At 40.6% G+C, this 20922-nt stretch overlaps 1 protein-coding gene across 1 annotated transcript in view; it reads left to right on the top strand.

The window, feature by feature from the left end:
• LOC128735594 (GATA zinc finger domain-containing protein 15-like) overlaps window positions 1-20638 on the top strand; it is a 123675-nt gene extending 103037 nt beyond the window's left edge. Inside the window, exon 2 of the mRNA XM_053830077.1 lies at window positions 19844-20638. Within this exon, the coding sequence (XP_053686052.1) occupies window positions 19844-20638 (795 nt within the window). The remainder of the gene's footprint in view (window positions 1-19843) is intronic.
• The last annotated feature ends 284 nt before the right edge of the window (window positions 20639-20922 follow it).

The raw sequence follows: 20922 nt of genomic DNA, 5'->3' as shown, positions 1-20922 counted from the left end.
AATAAGCACTTTAAGCATTTTTACTTAAACTTTAATCGTGCAAATCAAATCAATTCTTTTTTTTCACATACACGTTATAATTTTCCATGCAAAATCCTACAAAAAGGAAGACAAAAACGATAGAAAAAAATTTCTGCCAATTTTCGGAAATTCCATTGTTCGAATTTCCACTTCTGATTCGTGTTAGAAGCGTTAACTCCATTCGAACACTCATTTTTCGAGTTTTGTAAGCTGCAGAGCCCATCGGTAATTGATTTTATAAAAAAAAATTGACGAATATCATACAAATTATTTTTTGCCCCCCGATTTTTCAAGCCAATTTCCAAGGGGAGGGGGGGTCTTGACAAAAACTTTAAACATAATTTGCAATGGCCTAATTCTAATTTCAAATGAAATTTAATGTCTAATTTCGTGCGCATATCCGATTTAAATTTAATTCCTATTTAAGGTTCAATTTTAAGACATATATAATATCTAATTTAAAGTCCAGTTTTAAGAAAAATCTATATTTCAACTGTAAGTCCAATTCCAAATTAAATTTCAGCTGTAATTTTGAATCTAATTTCAGGTCTAATTTAATTCCAATTTTGAATATAAACTTCAAATTCTGTTTTAAGGCCCATTTCAGGTCTAACTCCAAATAACACTTCAAGTACAATTTATTTTAAATTTAAGTTCAATTTCTTTTTCAATTTTGAGTCCAATTTTCAATTCAACGTGAAGTAAAACTTCGAGCATAAATTGGTCAAAATTCAAGTCTTATTTTAAGTCCCCTGTCAACTCCGATTTCAAGTCCAATTTCAACTCTGATTTCTAATCCAGGTATAAGTCTAATTTCTAGACCAACTTTGATTTTAAATCCAATTACACCCGAAAGTCCAAAATCGGTCAGAATCGGCCTAATCGGCCACAAATTTTGTGATAAACCTTTTGTGATTCTATTATTATAGATTCGCCTTTATACCTGGAGAAAAGAACAATAATTTTATGTTTATACTAATTCTATTCATATACACTATACAAAAAGAATAATTTCTTCTGGAACTTCAAATGATACAGTTTCCTTCTGGAGCTCCAGTCTGTTTTAGTATCGTTGTTGCTTAATCGATTATGCTTTCATTCCATGCTTTTCTGGTAATAAATTCACATTGAGAGTATATTTGGATATGAAACTTTTAAATTAACTTCTCACCTAATTAAATTACACGTAATTAAACGTAACGTCGTTTTAATTTGTCATATTACTGCATATATTTATCTCGACATTCAATTGACAGAAACTGTATATTTGTACAATACCAATGATCCAGTGTAAACTTTCACCAGCCGCTAAAGAAAAATATGACCTAACTGAGACTTCAGTTTTCTAGCCAATGTAAACACTTTTGCGTCTAGTTCTATGAGGATTATATGAAAAGGGCCTCAAGGTAGCTTATTGGGTCCGTTTTCATTATGTCATCCATCTTATTATTATATGTATTTTTGGTCTATCGCATAAAAACAGAAGGTCAAGTTTCGATAACGGAATGTAGTACCTAGGCTTTGCTTTGCTTTATTTTTGGTTGTACATTTAAATTGACATTAAAAGAATAACCTAAATCGATTTATAAAATATAAATAAAAACTCGGATCACCCAAATTATCCACCACTCTATACCAGTTCCAAGAAGTTTCAATCTTCAATTAGATGCAACCGCCTTTAGAACGTTCGGTTTAAATATTATTTTGTCATTCAAAACTAAAGCTTGACGCCCTATCCAATACATTAAAATAATTACTCGAATATCCTACAGTTCGCGATATGTCAAATCATTCCGAATGATTCCAGTTTCGATTCGACACACTACACACGGAATCGAAATTTTTCTCCATTGTTTACTCGGCGTCGACGCAGCCCGAAATGAGTATCGCTCCCTAACCGATATTCAAATTAACGCATGAAACTTCTTTTTTTTCATCCCAGGAGAAAAAAATCCTACAGACGCAAGTAATGAAAACAGAAACACCACCACCTCTAGATGAGGCGCACCCCTCGCACGGACAGACGGTGGCGGACGAGGCGATCGCGCGCGGATGGTGATGACGATGATGACTACCGTTGCTCGTGATGATGACGAAGGACTACTTATTAATAAAATCAATATGTAGAGCACCAGACGCAAGACAGTAGGTATAGCACGGAAGGCTACGCTACGCTATCTCTCCAAGGATTCTTCCTATTTTTTTTTCTTCATCTGCACACTCTACGATGCAAATAAGACACGGTAAGAAACGGCAAGGACCGGGGAATCTCTCCGTTTGCAGACCATTAAACTGACAGCTTCAACCGTCCGAAAGACCTGGGACAAACGTCTTGAGAAAATAGAAAAAAGCGGCGAAAATGAGTCTGCTTCTTCCGTACATCAGCTGCCTGAAGGAGATGAATCTTTTCTTTCTGGGTTTTCTTCCGTGAAAGCGCAGGGAAAAATTAAGGCAGGTTTCCTTTGGTAATTTTTATTTTTAATTTTACACACGCACACATACATACCTAGCTGCCAGTCGCGAAATAATAATTTCTAGCGCAGGGGACGATGGCGTTGAAACAAGCGGAAGTCCTAGACGTTCGAGCCAGATGCCGAACACTCTCACACACACGGTGAGTCCGTTGGGCGACTCCGCCACCTCCCCGGGGTGAAAGTGAATTTGGTGTGTGTATGGCCTACACACACGGATGCGGGACTATATTGCTTCATCTTTGTTTGACTTCGGAATTAATGACGCACATTTTAGGATTTTAATTTATTTTACTTTTCTCCGGATTTCTTTTTTTTCTGCCTAGGATTTTTTTCCCTGGATGGTATCACATTGAACCCGTAGCAGCAGTGGGAGGGGTTGGGTGGTCCACTTCGTATGCGTGTTATGGGCCGACGGGTCGGGTAATGATGATGAGAAGGATGAGAAAATCGAACTTTTGCAAGACGGTGACGGAGGCCCCGCCGTCGGAGACGGAGAAGGTGAGGACGGGTCGGTTTTGGGTTCTGTTCAATGAGTTGGGTCTCGGGGATGCTAATGAATATGAGTTTGAAGAAGTTACGGTCCGGAAATAACGTCCACCCGCCGCAGGACCAGCGGAAGGTAGACGGACCGGGGAGTGGAAAGCGAGAGTCGACGATAAAAGGACGATGTTTACGATGGGGAAGGTAGTTCATCGTCCAGAAACGTGAAACTTCGATGAGCGCGTGTGATCGATTTTTTAAGGAAGCGCTTCGTACGGTGGAGGGAAGTTGTTTTTTCTGCCATTGGATGTTTGCTTCGGGGCTACATAAATTAGTTGGGTGTCATGCAAAGGTGGGTTGTGTGATATTTATCAGCTTGCCAAGATGGGTAGGGCACATTTTAGGCAAATGTCAGACTTCAGCTTGCTTTTTATAAGCGGTGACACTTTTCGCTGAAATGTCGAAAAGAATCGCACTTTCGCATAAAAAAGTCAGTCTGTTTAAAATGAAAGCAAAAGCCAGTTTTACCTTTTCTGTTTTGTTATTTAACACAACAACAAAATGATAAATATCTTCAAATGAATCACAGAAAATTGGCCGTACGCGCGTGCAGGAATTGTAAAATAATCATTAAAAATCTCCTTCCACGCAACAGCCCGTTGGCAAGTTTAGTCGTTGTGAAAATTTACGTTCCACGCCGCGTGTTATCAGTCCAGCATCCTTTTCGTGGGTGTCCAATTGCTGTTAGTATGATAAAACGATATCGTTGCGGTACTATTCAACCCTCCTTCGGCTGCTGGGGAACTTCACCATGGTGATACAGGAAGAAGACCGTCAACAAATAGCAGAAGCAAAGTTAGTTGGTACGCAAGAGGAGCGGGCGAGTGCGGACGCCCCATTTCTTAAATATACTTACTTACATATTAATAATGGGTTGGAAATTTTAAGATCTCTCCGCTCGCCGGTCGAAGACAAACTGTCTTGTCTTACTGGCAGAGACAAAGGCGTCACCGTTCGAGGGTTGTGCATGTATTCCGACGAAAGGCGAGTATCTGTTTGCGAGAACTTTGAAATGAAATGATATTAAAAATTAAACTGCTCAGGAGAGCACGAAAAATTATATCTCATTTACATCCTTTGCCTTTATGAGGAGTCCCGAATCTTTGAATATGTGCCTCGCGGTGCTTCGAGGATCAAAAGGTTTGCGAAACATTTGAAAGTTGTGAATTAGTTTGAATTTTAATGGTGAACAATTTCTTTCGTTTCTCCGGTAACTTTATTTGACGCAGTTGAAAAGATTAAAATTTACTTCATATTCCAAATATTCAAGTGATATAATTGTAATATTCAAGTGATATTCAAGTATGTAATTTATTGTTCTAATTCGGGTGAAACGTATTTTTATGTACAAAATAATTTCACTTTTGATCTACAATGCAGTCACTATTAACGCTTGACAAATTTGATATATTTCTTGTCAACTCCAGCTCAATATTATTTTCAGTATTTCTTAGATATGTTTTCCTCCAGTTTCCCTGGTCGGTTAGAAAAGATGCAACAAAAGTTAATTCAGCAATATCTATGGATAATTATCCACATGAATAAAACAGTTTGCTTTGCTTTTCCCGTATAAACCTTATGGGAGAAGTAAAGTAAACTTTTTTATTCATTCGGCCTAATAATTAGTTCTACAAATGTCCCATATACAGTTATTTCAATTTTTGCTTGGCTAAAGCCTAGTATCCAGCTGAAAAGAAAACAGCTCAAGAAAAAATCCTGCTATTTATCGAAGAAATTTTGACAACTGCAAGGCAAGCAATTATCTGTCATTTTTTCTTGTGGTAATAATTGCGCCGGATATTATTCCGTACGGAAAAGTGACGTTTCAATTCACTTGCATGTAAAAATGCGCCATCTGAAAGTAAAACAATATTTCTTGTGAGGTGCATACTGGTAAAGAAATCGCGAACGGAAAATCTTTTCTTTAGCATTTCTTGGCCTATCTTTTTGCCCATTTCTTTTCAGGTCGATACTAGGCTTAAGGGGGTACTGTCAAATTAATCAAAATTAAGTAAAAGTGATCGAATCGTCCGTGACAAAATCCAAATGACCAAATGGGCAATGACAAATGTGATAAATGCTCTGCGGCCTGTTTAAAGACTGGTAGAAAGCTAGGATCAAAAGGCATCCAAAATCTGAACGCTGTAGCACCGCAAAAATAATGACCAATATATTCAAACGTAATCAAACGTAATGTTTGACACAAAATGAGATTATCGTGTGATGAGATAGCAGTGCAATGAGTCAAGCCTTCAGCCAGACTGTCAACATTGCAAAGGGGTACACGACGTTAGGCACTCGGACGATAAGCATAATGTATGATAGGAATACTGGATGATAGACACGGAGCCGTAGCGTGACATTGGCGCACTCTTGACGGAAACCCCATTTGGCGCCCCCTTGTTTCCTTAAACAGTGTTCCTTCTAGCTTGATCATTTTTTCATATGCGCAGCACGTTGACTTTATCACGAGGGAGGAAGTTGTAATTGCCAGGTTGGCTCTATTCAGCGGATACGAATTGTTATATAGATTCGTATTATTGTCGGCGGTGACCAGATTTCCCAATTATCCCAGTTCATCGCCATCAATAGTCATTGCCCGTGGGAGGCAAACGTTGCTTTCTCTGGGGTCTCTTCCTAACATATATTTGGTTTTCGTCGCATTGATTTGTAACCCAACCCTCCTAGCCGCCGTTTTTAATCTGGCGTAGATGGTGCCGTCCCAAGGTTTCTAGTAATGATGTCGAGGTCGTCTGCGAGGGCTAGGAGTTGGCTACTCTTACTGAAGGTCGTTCTTCTCGTTTCGATGCCCGCTCGCCGAATTACACCTTCAATAGCGATATTGAATAGAAGCGCACGGGTTATTTTTAGACACACAAATTGTGCCTCTTCCTCCGTCAACTGTAGAAATCACCGACCGAGAAGTTTTAATCTAACTTGTTTTTACTTTCAGGACGACGACACTGTGCAGGTCCATACGACTTGCAAAGTACTGCGCGTTGTTCGTCTGTTAGGGTGTCAGCCGCGATCCTCAGCACGGGTTTTCAGAAGAAGGCTCCGTTCCTATGAAAATAGACCAACCTCAAGTTTTTTAGTCTTGACTCTTGACTAGGGATGGGAAAATTATCATTAACTACTGATAGGGTAAGGAACGAGTTAAGCAGTGTCACCTATTTTAATCAGTTGAACATAAATGAGCCGAAAATGCACTTTTTTATTCAAATTTTCAAAATCTTTCGATAAGATGATGATGATGATGATGATGATGAACTATCGTGTTGCCAAGACACTGTTTCGGTTCTGGAAATAAGAATTTTAGGTTTGAAATTAACTGAAACCTCCAATGGTGAAAACGTGGTTCAATACTTTCAAGAGAAATGTATGTTCATAATTAATTTTTTTTTTTATTAAAAACAGCAGAAAAGACAGCTTTTTCAATAATTTTCGAAGATTTTCTCAGTGATTTAATAAAGCAACGATGTGTTTCAATGTTATTTGCTTTGACAACACTGTTCAGTCGGATCGTTTGTACTGCTATATGTTTACCTCTTTTGTTCTTCCACCATCCTTATGAACAGCGAGTGAGACGTCAAACTCGCAGTTTCCCATAAGAACACTAGAGAATAAAAGAGATGACGAATACCGTTTGCCGAACGGTGCGGTGAGTGTATGCCCCGATAAACAATTTAGACAGATGGCATTTTACGCATCTATGCCGATACGCTATGCCGATTACGCATCAGATGCCGATTAGTAGGTCGCGGATAGGAACGCGAACTTACTGAATAGAGGGAAAAGAATGGGGACGTAAAAGAATTGAGATTTCAGGATTGCTTCAAGAAGCACCTTGCGGGTGAAAATATGTTCGGTCTGTTCAAAATTAGTCTCACCGCTCCAACTTTTAAAACGAAAAACCAAAAGTTTAACTCAACAATAGTGTCTTCCAATGGTTACAGCTTAAAGAACTAAAGATAGCAAGAAGATTGGTATGCTGATATCCCCCACTTAGTTAGCCCATCGCTTGTAATAAGGTAAAACAATCAGTGACCCGCTTAGACTGCTTAAAACCGGTTCTTTACCCTAGTTATCAGTAAGCAATAATATCATTAAGTATCTGTAAGTTTTCGCTGTTATTGATATTTACTGATATAGTTACGTTGTTCCGTTAGAAAAATTAGTTAGATTATACTTATTGGTCGGTAGTTGCGTACGATAAATGTGGATGACACAATATATTGTTGTCATCGTCGGTAGCCCAAAGCCGGGGTAGCTCGTGCTGATTCAAGCAGTCGTCTCCATTTATGTCGAATTTGGGCTACTCGTTGCTAATTTCCCAGTCATCACAAAATTCATAAATCACTTTCAACCTGGTCGAGCCATCTTGCTCGTTGAACCCCCTGTTCCTGGTGCCGGTGGGGTTTTTGAAGACAACTGTTTTCGTCGCATTGTCGTCCGGCATCATTACGACGTGTGCGGCCCACCGTATCCTAATGACTTTCGCCAAATGTACGATGGGATTCTCTCCAAACAATGCATGGATGCTCGTGATTCATACGGCTCCGCCACTCTTCCCTTTCAGTTTGTACTCCACCAAATATCCTCAGTACCTTTCGTTCGAACACGGCAACGGCGCGTATATCCTTCGTGTACAACCTCATGACTTCTAATCCATAAAGAACTACTGACTGTTTTGTGCTGATAAAAGTTTTGTGCATTGTCAGCTTCGTCCGGTAGCGTATGCTTCTTGATCGTAGCGTTTTGCGAAGAGCAAAGTAGGCTCGATTTCCCGCTTGAATGCGCGCTGAATTTTCTTACTAATGTTGTCCGCGGTCACCAGCAATCCCAAATACACGAATTCATATACCACTTCTAGTTCGTTGCCGTCAGGAGTTACCATCCGTGAGAGGCACGCGTTTGTTTCCTTGGAGCCTGTTCCTTTCATGTACTTGATCTTTGACGCATTCATTTTTAATCTGATCTTCCTAATCTACTGCTTTCAATCTGGCGAAGATTGCCTCCGCCATCGCAAGGTTCCTGGCTATGATATCATTCAACTTGTCACTTTGTCTCAATCCTCATCGCGTCTCGAAGGGACTCGAGTGTGTCACCACTCGATCCAATGATAACTCTGATCAGCAGCGTCAGTTTACACATCGCGTGGGCGCGATGTGCTCCCAACATATCTACTGGGTGGTAAAAATCTCCGTAGTTGCGCGAGCCTCCATAAAGCCCGCTTGGTAAATTACAAAGTAAACTTACAATCAAGAACGCGGTTATAATATTACAATTTCCTATTTTTTTGCTTCAATGCCCTGATGGGTAAAACTACTGATATTTACTGATAATTATCAGTAACGTACTGGAAACTACTGATAGTTATCTGTAACGATTTTTAATTATAGTTCCCATCCCTACTGGCGTCGGTACCGAATGTAGTTCACAATGGAGAGTCTTGGGCGCATCTTAACCATCACTAGATAGTGGTCCGAGTCAACGTTAGCGCTTCGATAGGATCTGACGCCGATAATGTCTGAGAAGTGTCGACTGTCGATCAAAACGTGGTCGATCTGTGATTCTCTCTGAATTGGTGACCTCCAGGTGTACTTGTGATGGATTCTGTGCTGGAAAAAGGTACTACGTACGGCCATGTTCTTGAAGGCGGTAAAGTCGATAAGTCTTGGGCCCATTTCATTGGTCCGCTGGTGTGCGATCAATTCCCAACTATTCCGCGATCCACCTGTGGGACTAGCCTGTATTTTCGTCGACCACGCCCATAATTTTTTGTCGAAGCACTTCTTGCTTGCCACCTCGATAACCACTTGACAGGTTGTGACGAAATTTTGCAGATGTAAACATTAAACACTAACCTTATATTACCCAAAATTTCATCAATTTTTTACACTTGCAATAAAAAGTTTTACACAAAAGAAAGCGTCGCATTTTTTTTCGTGTACAGCCTTTACAACCGGAATACAAAAAATAATACAGTACTCTATTCTCTCTATATTGGCGATCATACTCAACTCCACAAATGTCACATGCATAACTTTTAACAATTTTGCTTGTATGAAGCAGTACAGTGCAATGAGCGGAAGTGAGCGTAACTGATCACTGCAACCCCGCTGGAAGACATGTTGTACCGAAGACCGCCAACTTCCCCTAGCTTCAACCGACAGAAAATTTTTGTGTGAAGCTCAAACGAAGGATCTACTCCAATAATTTCATGGCCAAAACGAAAAAGTAGCTGATCGTCAAGGTCACAAAAAAGCTGTTGTTTATTGTTTATTGTTTATTCGTCCAAAAATCCGCACATTCGACCACCGTTTCTACTTATTTCAACGGGCTGTGGCACACAAGAACAGCGGGCATACAGGGGTACACCATCATGGCCGAAATCCTCCACCCTCCCCGGGTGGCAACACGAAATGTGGGAGTCTATTTGTCTTTGGCAACTTGAGCGCGCGTAACTTCTTCGCTACGCTCATTTTAACTTTTATTTTTCATCTCTAAGCAGCCAGCCAGCCAGCCACCCTTCTCCCGCACGATACGCAGCAGCAGGATGAGATCAGGCCGGCAGAAGCGCAGCCCATCCTGGCTGTGCGCCGTGTACGCTTCGTTTTATGTATACATCGAACCCCCTGCCACTGACTGTCGTACGGCGGCGGCGTCTTCGGGCACCCCGGAGGGTGAATCCGAAACGAAATATTCTTCTTGAAAGGGTTAAATAATAGAGAAACCAATTCAAGCTCGGTGCTCGCAAAATGTGAAGAACCAAATCGAGAAGGGTTACTTTTATTTCGCCGAGGAGATTGCGCTTGATTGGAATTTAAGACGTGAACACACGATATCAAAAGAAAGGAAGACGACAGTTTCGCGAAGGTTTAAGGACAGTTTCGCGAAAAGGGTTAAAGAAAACGTAGTAATGCTTTTTTAGCGACGACGATTTTGTCGGATTTTTTGTTAATCACGTAAACCATTATTTCTCACTTATAGTTTTCAATACAATTTAGTTAGAAATGAATTTGCTTAAAACCGATCATCCTATAAGGGATATTCTGAAGAACTCATCAATTTTCAACCAAACCTCACTTGAAACGGTTCAAAGTACGCATGCATTCCAACACGTTCACAAAAATTTACAAACATTGGTACAGCATCGTATGGAAAGCGTTTTCCACCCGTCGCGATGTCGGAGCCCAGTTTCTGCCATTCGAGGTCTTGCAGATGTGTAGTATTAATTTGAATATTTTAAAATAAAACCAGGGCGGTTTGAATTAATTTTCCCTTTCCCCGTGGAAACTGATTCGTCCTGCTCGTATTTACTGGCCGCCTGCGACACATCCCTCCGGTGCTAGGCCGAACGTCGTGTGGACTGATACGCGCGGTTCGGCTGGTGTATCCGATGTATGCCATGAAGCCGAGACGAGTGAACATTAACTACGTATAATAAAAATCCAGAGAAGTAGAAATAATTTAATTCGCGTCTTAAATATATTTACGTCTTCGCGTGTATCCTTGCTAGGATGCGGCACTTGCCCCCACATATATAACAGCAGCGTTCGGCGAACCTATCCGGAGTGCTTTCGAAACTGAGACGGTAAATCGAGGAAGGGGGTTTGTACGGCGGACGTCATGGAGCTGTCGACCAAAAGTTTTATTTTCCACTCACTACACTTGTGTTTGTGCTATTCCATGTGGCAATGAGGATTTTCATTTCGCATGATGAAAAGAAGTGAAATACTATTCGCGTTTGGTGGATGACTCGAATCCTGGAAAAGCTGCGGAGCGTGTGGGTTGGGTCCACAATAGAACACCAGACTTCAGCCGACCCGCCAGCTTAAGCCGCAGCAGGTCGCTTCCGAAGTGGAGTATGGAACACACAATCATTCGAGAAATGAAATTAAGATTTTTCCTTCCTTCGCCGGGGCTGTCTCATTGCCCTACACGAGGATGGCTATGATTTTAGAACAGCATCTAAGTTCGGAAGTAGCAGTTCAAGTACCACGAAGCCAAGAAACAGCAACACCCTATGGCTGCGTGGCAAATTGGACGGTCATGGATCCTTTGCGTGTCTAACCGAGATATGTTGGCGGCAAACGGGGGCGATGGCAGGGACAACGAAACTAAGATGCCGGCGAATGAGAAATTAAATCCCTCCTGAGGAAGTGGAAACTTGGCTTTTCGCGAGATTGAAAATGGAAGAAAATGCGAAATGAGATTGGGAATATACGCGCGCGGTACGGGTTGAGAACCGAAGCCTAGATGAGCTATGTGTTGACTCGACGTGAACATGCGTTTGGTTGGACGAAGGATCTGGACACGGAGTAGCTCCTTAACCCTCTAGTGCCCAAATTTTTGATTTGCTTGAAAAAATTCTAAAATGCTCATTTCGTGGCCAAAATAATGGAAAAAATATTCTCTAATTACTAAGTTCAGAAATAGTTTAATTATTTATAAAAATTCGTAACCCGCCAATTGGCGGGGTTGGGCACCTGGGCGCAAAAAAGTTGCGAAATCTAATTTTTCGATTTAATTCGGGACATCAATTTCAGAACATCTATAACAGTGCTAGTATTGATGGAACTTGAAATTTTTGTATACATAAGATATTTTTTTTAAATTAAAAAATAGGACAACACCGTACAGTTGAAGAATACTTGTCTTGAATGATGGAAATCGTAGAGACAGGCATCTATAGTTCAGCGTGTTCTGGGAAATGTACTCCATCAAATCTGATGTCACACGGTGGAAAATATATACGTTCGGTTATGGCAGCTTGACGTAGGACTACATCTTACTGCAAAGATTCAAAAGGTTTGCGACAGCCCCTGTCGAACATTTTGAACATAAAACCGAACATTTTGAATAAAAACATAAATTTTGAACATAAATCCAAATGGTATACTAAGCGATTTCTATGCTTTTTAGTTTTCATTCGAAGTAGATACTGACCAACGAGACCGTTTGCCATATCCACGGCTTCCATATACTTATTGTATACCCGAATCAGGTGGTACACCGATATATTTTTTGGTGGACTGGACGAACCGAGGCTCAGTCGCACATGGATCTATATTGAACTATTACTATTTTTTCTTGCAGCATAGACCCGGGGTGGTTCTTACCGTATCAAAAATCTTCTCCATTGTACTCGGTCCTGAGCTACTCGTCGCCAATTTGTTGAGTGTCTCGACACACGGAAGTTGGCCTCAGCCTGGTCGAGCCATCTAGCACGGTGAGCCCCTCTGTTCCTGGTGTCGGTGGAGTTCTTGAATAGAACGGATTTCACTGCACAGTCGTCTGGAATCGTTGCGATGTGATCGGCCTACCGTAGTCTCTTATCTTTCGCCAGGTGTACGATGGGAATCTCTCCAAGTAGTGCCAACAGCTTGTGGTTCATATGAGTTTGTACTCTGCCCAAAATAGTCCATTACACCTTTCGTTCAAATGCGTGCACGAATTTCTTTCGTAAGCAAAGTTACTGTCTCAAGTTTGTAGAGGACTACCAGTCTGAATAGCGTTTTGTACTTTGTCAGCTTTATGCGGCGATGTATGCTCCTTAATCGAAGCGTCTTGCGGAGGGAAACTAGACTTGACTTCCAGCTTGAATGCATCATTGAATCTCCTTACCCGTAAAATTGTCGGCGGTGACCATAAATTCCAAATATATGAACTCATCAATCACTTTCAGTTCATCGTTGTCTATAGCCACTGTCCGTGGGAAGCGAATCTTTCCAAACAGACACAGAAACAGTTGTATTTTCAAATTTGTTAATGAATTCAGCAGAATGACCACGATCTTGCCTACTGATGTCCTTATCAGTAAGCAGCGGGCTTTTGGGGATTCTATAACTCCGAATAGTTCAGTAATATCGTATAATAATTATCGAAAAATATGATTTTTAAAATCCGGTAAAATTTTAGAAAGACGAACAACAATATTAGTAACTGCTCCCAAGTCAGGATTGGCTACACCATAATATGCTTTGAAACTGTAACCATTGAAAAACCATTAGAGTCTGATAGAACATGAAACTTAAATCCTGTGATTTGTTTGATAAATTGGGTTTTTCATTTTTGTTGTACACATTTGTTCACTACAATCTTTTATCGACTGGTAATTCAGTCAATTTGTTCATTAACACAAACTTATTAACCGGTATAGATTAAAATTTGCGATTAAAATGGTCTATGATAGATCCCATTTTGAATAATTGTCTTGCTTATCAAGATTTTGTCGTTAAGCATCAAAATTCGCCGGGTTTCATGGAATCTGTTTCTTGGTTATAGGGTTATGGTTTTCAAATACCATAAAATGCAAAAATCTTTTGTGATATAGCTATAAAACGCCATATTGCAGCTCGTCAAAAAGGCGCCCTGAAAATTAGGTGATAAGTCCTATAAATTCCCCTTCCATATTAATGCCACTGCATGTTTGTATATTTTTCAAGGCATATAAAAGAAGCTAACAAGGCTTATAACAATAATTTTTAGCTTAAACTCGAAAACAATCAATAAATAAAACGGAAACAACACGTTGTCAAATTACCAAAAAAAAGGTGGCGTTAATGCCCAACCCCGCCAATTGGCGGGGTCAGTTCCTTGATAACAATCGACCAGTTCCTAAACTTTTTATCGCAAATTTCCTTTTTTACCATGAAGTACAACTTATCAGCTACTCACCAATAATTTTTTTGTTCATTTATTCCAAGAAATAAGCAATTTACAACAATTTGAATTTCACTCTGCAGAGCAAAATAATTTTTTTCTCAGCTTTCGGGCATTTTTCAAGTTTCGCACGAAATATCTGTCTCAAATTAACGTAACAAAACAAACAAACCACTCGAATAGTTAGATTAGACTATAATGAGAAGGTATGGGTGGATATCAACATAAAACGATTAAGCATAGTAGATTTATAACGATTTACCTGAAGCCCGCCAATTGGCAGGGTTGGGAACTAGAGGGTTAAGGCGGACGCGAGAAAATCACTGTGAAAATTTCGAACTGATGGAAAAGTTTTTTTTTCTCTTCTGGCTTCGCTTGTAGTATGCTAAGTTTACTCTTCTTCACTCGACAATGATGCTTTCGGATGGACTTTGGATTGCAGTTTGCCATTTCTTGGGTTTATGGGCGAGCATACAGCAGCAGCAGTAGTCGAGAGCACATCGGACTGCGGATGCAAACAATGTCAGAAATCAAGTTGTTAATGCAGATGTAAGTAATGAATGGAAGTTCTGAACAATAATTTAAAATTCCAGTCGGTAAATATTTGTTTCGAACCGGAAGTTTTTGGTACGCGAAGGAGAATCTTGCTGCTGAAAGCGGTTGAGGAAGTGTAGACAGGGCCCAGATAATTGAATTAATGTCATGCGCTGAAATTTTACATCAGCCGGGCAAGTTCCATGAGATTATTCACGAAAGGGAACATAATATTTGTTTAGACTTCAAAATACGCTGCATATATCCGTCGGAAGAAAAATATTCCAATTTTCTTTCCACCTTCCAATCTTACTCGAAAAATATATTATAATTTCCGTCTTTCTTCGCAATTTTTTTCTGCGAAGTTATCAAAAAACGTCTGAAATTGCCATAAAGTATCAATAAACATTAAATTGGTATCCATAACGAGCTGGCATCGGCGATTCACTCTAGATAACCATTTAAGTATAGTTTTTCATAATCCAAATCAAATACTCACCTTTTATCGAATGGCGTTGCGACCTGCAACGATATGAAAAAAAAACTAATCAATTAGAAGAAAATATCAAAACTACGCATTCGCTTAATTTCGCATCACCCTGTACCCGATTATATACCGAAGCACATTCGCACGAGAGTATGTCCCGGTAACCACCCTTGCATTGTTTTCATTTACCACACATCTACGCACAATCAAGGACAGAACGGGAAACCCCTTTCTACCGCCGGGTCCCTAATTTCCCTGCAGACCGGCTCACTTCTTCCAGGCGTACATACATGTATGTATTGTATGTGAATCGCAGGGACATTCCGGCAAAAAACAAAGCTCTCCTACTGTGCGCTCGGCCTGTCGGGGACTGTTCCGCTTCCCTCGGTTCGGTTCGAGCTACTCCGTGTCGCAATTTGAACGCGAGCAGCAACGCGCTTCCCGACTCACCATCATACGTTACAGATGTTGCCACCCCCTTCCGCGTATGCAAATGAGTACATAACGGTTACTGCGGCGTATCCCTGGAGTTAATGCACATGTACCTCCGGATAGTGGCGTGCTGCCGTGTGTTTGAAGCAGAGGCACTTTTCCGAGCACGGCATTTTTGAGCATCATCTGATAATCTTCTGAGCAGGGGGAATGTACAGGAAAGCAGGAAAGCAATTGTACATGTACCTACCCCTCCTGTTCAGAAGAAGCCGGCAGCAAAGGTATCGCTCATTCGGAAAGCCCTTGTAAGGGATTTGACTGAAATGTACGTTGTTGTTGTTGCTTGGTTGGCTTTAGATTGCCGGCTTAGGAGGCCTATAAAATTCATGTTGAAATGTGTCAAGGTATCTTTGAAACGAGGAATGGAGGAGTTCCAATTTTGGTCTCTGATTGTATTCCTAGTGTAACAGGTTTTGAATCCCCTACAAATGAATTCCTTGTTAGACGGAATATGGCTGGCGGTCAAAATTCAGTAGATGTCGTCCATCTGACATTGAATCTACTTACTTACTTACTTACTTAATCAGCTCCAGGCCGTGGTTTCCTCTGCTGTACGAAGAAGTCGTCTCCATTCTACTCGGTCCATGGCCGCAATTCGCCAGCCACGTAGTCTACGTAGGGTCCGCAGGTCGCCTTCCACTTGATCGATCCATCTTGCTGAATCTAACAACAATGTAACTTTAAAATTATTTTTAAGTTTCAAAATAAAATAAACAAAACAAACGAGGCTATTTCTTGGACGTAAGAGGACATCTTATGGGAAAGTAAGGATGAAAAATTCATATCCAAAAGGCGAAATAGTAATCAGACTTTAAACGCTTATTTTTTATTTTTAAACGGATTAACAAGACTTTTGCCAGGCCTTAATAAAACAAAAAAAAAGACTTTTGCCATCAATCGATCAAAAACTATTCTAGGAGTTACTGCGTATGGAAGATCGATATATTTCAATTGATTAAGTTCACGTGTTTACAAACTTTTATAAACTTAACGAAAAAATTTAAAAATTTCTTAAAAAAAATTTCAGTTTCAGTTACGAGTGCCGGTATAAAAGTTTCTAACAGAGTTTTTTTAAGAAAAAGAAATGAACAAAATCCATTAAGAAAGAACATTAATTAGAGGAAGATTTTTTGTAAATGCTGCCATGCAGTCAATACGAGCTTTTCTTTTTCAGTTTAAGGGGCTCACAGTTAGAATTTTCATAAAATTTATCTCCTGTTTATTTCATTACCGTAGTGTGCATATATTAAAATATTCACACAGAAAATTTCATGCCAATCCATCAAATATTAACGAAGTTATTAGGTTATTTATATATTTTGGACAAGCGTTACGCGTACGCTATTTTGGACATTTCCATTTGATTTTGCCATAAATGTCCAAAATAGCGTACGCTGTCCAAAATACATAAATCACCATACGCATATTTATAACAACGGGTCAGAACGATTAAAAAAGGAACGCGAAACTTGTATGTTGCATTAAATGGTTATCACAGTAGTCTAAATAGTCATAAAAGGGGCAATATAACACTTTCTGATATTCATAACACATTGTGTAACAAATCGAAAATAAACTAATTAGCAAACGAAAACAAAATAAATCAGTTTTATAACAGATTAAGATAAGAGTAACACATTGTGTTATAAATGAGCAATATAGATTCCGCCACTAAAAATATTTCTTTTATAATCTTTATTATATTTAGTTATAGTTTATTATACTTTATTATAGTTATTATATTAGTTATATAAAGTATAACTTTTATAACAAAATATGTTTCTTGCAAAAAATTATCGTTCTTACCATCAGCATTTTAAAACTATATTAAATACGTCATTTAACAGTTACTAATACCTCTGTTTGCTAGCTTATTTTTGGAATATCTGTAAATGTTGACAATTAACCTTTTACACAAACTGTTACAATTTAGATAAAATCATTACAGGGTTTGCTATAAATCAAGTATTAATTAAAGGAAGTTATGTCATAATTTTTGTAATTTTAATCACTTACGGAGGCAAATTTATAACAACGGCTGTTAAAATATATCTAATTAATAACAAACGTTGATAGAAAAGTAATAACAAAATAACATGATCTGTTAATTTTGTTAGGTCCTCCTGATCGGGAATGTTTCTCAAAACCGTGTTTTTAAAATCGGTGAGCAAAATTTCTCGAAAACGGCTGAACCAAATCACTTCAAATTTTAACACAAGTGGTCTAAGGAAATATTCTTAGATTAATCGAAGGCTTTTCCTCACGGATTATTATTTCTCAATTTATTAACATTTTAAGAGCAAAATTTTTACCAAAAATCGATTTTTTATATTTAAGAAGCCACCATTTCGTCAAAAATGATTATTTTGTTAATTACTTCGGTCAATCTATAGATAATATATTTTATCACCGGTTCTTTTTGGTTTCAGATATCCGATGTTTCAGTCCATCGATATCGTGCATTATTTTAGAATAGTTCCAGTTAACTATAGCAGCTATTCCATGAACTTTTTTCAAAAACAAAATATGTTAAAATACAACCAAAATCCACCGTAAAATGCATACAAATTTTCACTTTATGGAATTAAAATCGACTTTTTTAAACCTCCCAACTGTATATAACCCCTTAACAATAGATTAAACTCTTCACCATCAGGGTATGTTAACCTACAGTGGACTCTCTACCTGTAATAGACCGTCGGGTTCAATTTCGGCAGTTTTTAGCTAGGACTTCTTATTTCTGAAGATATATGACACGAAACAGAATATACTAAACATCACACATAGTGGTTTATGAAACTTTAGCTGCGTTTGATTTTTTTATTAATGGTGGAGGAGCGTACGGTGAGGAAGAATGGTAAACTGCATGATATTGAGAAACTTCGATGCGGGGCCAAAAATATATTGCGTAGTTAGATTACTGAGTGGGATTCTAACCCACACTCTCTCGGTTTACGCCCAAGTGTTTGTGCGTTTGATTACTAATGCATTAAAATCGAAATTTTCAGCAAGTGAGGAAATATTATGCGGTTAACAATGCAAAAAAATTAGCCATTAGTGGACCCTCTCCTTGCGAAATACTCCAGAATTCCTATACTGGACCTGGTCCCATAAAAGGATAACAAACATTCCAATCTATTTTGAAAAATTTGCAAAATAGAGCGATTTGATTTGCAACAAAAATGGATATTTTCTCAAGCCTAATCAAAAGTTACTAATATTGCACGGGCCATCACGCAACCACACATTGCTAGTTCAAAATAATTCAAAGAAGACAGCTCAGTGTCTAACGCTGGTTGAATTACACAGTATTTACAAAAATAAAATAATCCAATTTAAAGGACACTACAGAAACGACGTAAAAATATTCAATAAAGACGATAAGATGACATAAGACAAAAAACGATGCTAAACGACAACGAACAGACGCCAAAACAACAACCATGAAAAAATAACATTATAAAATGTTCAAAAATACATAGCCCTAGCCCTATCCCTAGCCCTAGCCCTAGCCCTAGCCCTAGCCCTAGCCCTAGCCCTAGCCCTAGCCCTAGCCCTAGCCCTAGCCCTAGCCCTAGCCCTAGCCCTAGCCCTAGCCCTAGCCCTAGCCCTAGCCCTAGCCCTAGCCCTAGCCCTAGCCCTAGCCCTAGCCCTAGCCCTAGCCCTAGCCCTAGCCCTAGCCCTAGCCCTAGCCCTAGCCCTAGCCCTAGCCCTAGCCCTAGCCCTAGCCCTAGCCCTAGCCCTAGCCCTAGCCCTAGCCCTAGCCCTAGCCCTAGCCCTAGCCCTAGCCCTAGCCCTAGCCCTAGCCCTAGCCCTAGCCCTAGCCCTAGCCCTAGCCCTAGCCCTAGCCCTAGCCCTAGCCCTAGCCCTAGCCCTAGCCCTAGCCCTAGCCCTAGCCCTAGCCCTAGCCCTAGCCCTAGCCCTAGCCCTAGCCCTAGCCCTAGCCCTAGCCCTAGCCCTAGCCCTAGCCCTAGCCCTAGCCCTAGCCCTAGCCCTAGCCCTAGCCCTAGCCCTAGCCCTAGCCCTAGCCCTAGCCCTAGCCCTAGCCCTAGCCCTAGCCCTAGCCCTAGCCCTAGCCCTAGCCCTAGCCCTAGCCCTAGCCCTAGCCCTAGCCCTAGCCCTAGCCCTAGCCCTAGCCCTAGCCCTAGCCCTAGCCCTAGCCCTAGCCCTAGCCCTAGCCCTAGCCCTAGCCCTAGCCCTAGCCCTAGCCCTAGCCCTAGCCCTAGCCCTAGCCCTAGCCCTAGCCCTAGCCCTAGCCCTAGCCCTAGCCCTAGCCCTAGCCCTAGCCCTAGCCCTAGCCCTAGCCCTAGCCCTAGCCCTAGCCCTAGCCCTAGCCCTAGCCCTAGCCCTAGCCCTAGCCCTAGCCCTAGCCCTAGCCCTAGCCCTAGCCCTAGCCCTAGCCCTAGCCCTAGCCCTAGCCCTAGCCCTAGCCCTAGCCCTAGCCCTAGCCCTAGCCCTAGCCCTAGCCCTAGCCCTAGCCCTAGCCCTAGCCCTAGCCCTAGCCCTAGCCCTAGCCCTAGCCCTAGCCCTAGCCCTAGCCCTAGCCCTAGCCCTAGCCCTAGCCCTAGCCCTAGCCCTAGCCCTAGCCGAGTTCAAATCTAACTCCGAGTTCAAATCTAACTCCGAGTTCAATTCCAACTCCGAGTTCAATTCCAACTCCGAGTTCAATTCCAACTCCGAGTTCAATTCCAACTCCGAGTTCAATTCCAACTTTAAGTTCAATTGCAACTCCGAGTTCAATTCCAACTCCGAACTCAATTCCAACTCCGAGTTCAATTCCTACTCCGAGTTCAATTCCAACTCCGAGTTCAATTCCAACTGCAAGTTCAATTCCAACTCCGAGTTCAATTCCAACTCCGAGTTCAATTACAACTCCGAGTTCAATTCTAACTCCGAGTTCAATTCCAACTGCAAGTTCAATTCCAACTCCGAGTTCAATTATAACTCCGAGTTCAATTCCAACTCCGAGTTTAATTCCAACTTCAAGTTCAATTCCAACTCCGAGTTCAATTCCAACTCCGATTTCAATTCCAACTCCGAGTTCAATTCCAACTCCGAGTTCAATTCCAACTTTAAGTTCAATTCCAACTCCGAGTTCAATTCCAACTCCGAACTCAATTCCAACTCCGAGTTCAATTCCAATTCCGAGTTCAATTCCAACTCCGAGTTTAATTCCAACTCCGAGTTCAATTCCTACTCCGAGTTCAATTCCAACTCCGAGTTTAATTCCAACTGCAAGTTCAATTCCAACTCCGAGTTCAATTCTAACTCCGAGTTCAATTCCAACTCTGAGTTCAATTCCAATTCCGAGTTCAATTACAACTCCGAGTTCAATTCCAACTCCGAGTTTAATTCCAACTTCAAGTTCAATGCCAACTCCGAGTTCAATTCCAACTCCGAGTTCAATTCCAGTAACTCGTAAGTAAGTTCAGGTCTAAGTCCAAGGTCGGCTCCAAGTCCATGTCAAGTCCAAGTCTAGGTTCAGATGCTACTCCAAATGCAGTTCCAACTCCAAGTTTAGAGCCAACTCCAAGTTCCAGCCTAACTCTAAGTTCCAGTCTAACTGCAAGTCCTAATTCCATTCCAAGCTAAGCTTCAAGTACAAATTATGGTCCAAATCCAAGTTATGTCTAAGTCCAAATTCAGGTTCAACTCCTAGTTCGGATAAAACACCAAGTTCAGGTCTAACTCCAAGATTACGTCCAG

Source organism: Sabethes cyaneus, chromosome 2 (genome assembly GCF_943734655.1).
Source record: "Sabethes cyaneus chromosome 2, idSabCyanKW18_F2, whole genome shotgun sequence".
NCBI lineage: Eukaryota > Metazoa > Arthropoda > Insecta > Diptera > Culicidae > Sabethes > Sabethes cyaneus.
This window is presented reverse-complemented; position numbering and strand designations above follow the sequence as displayed.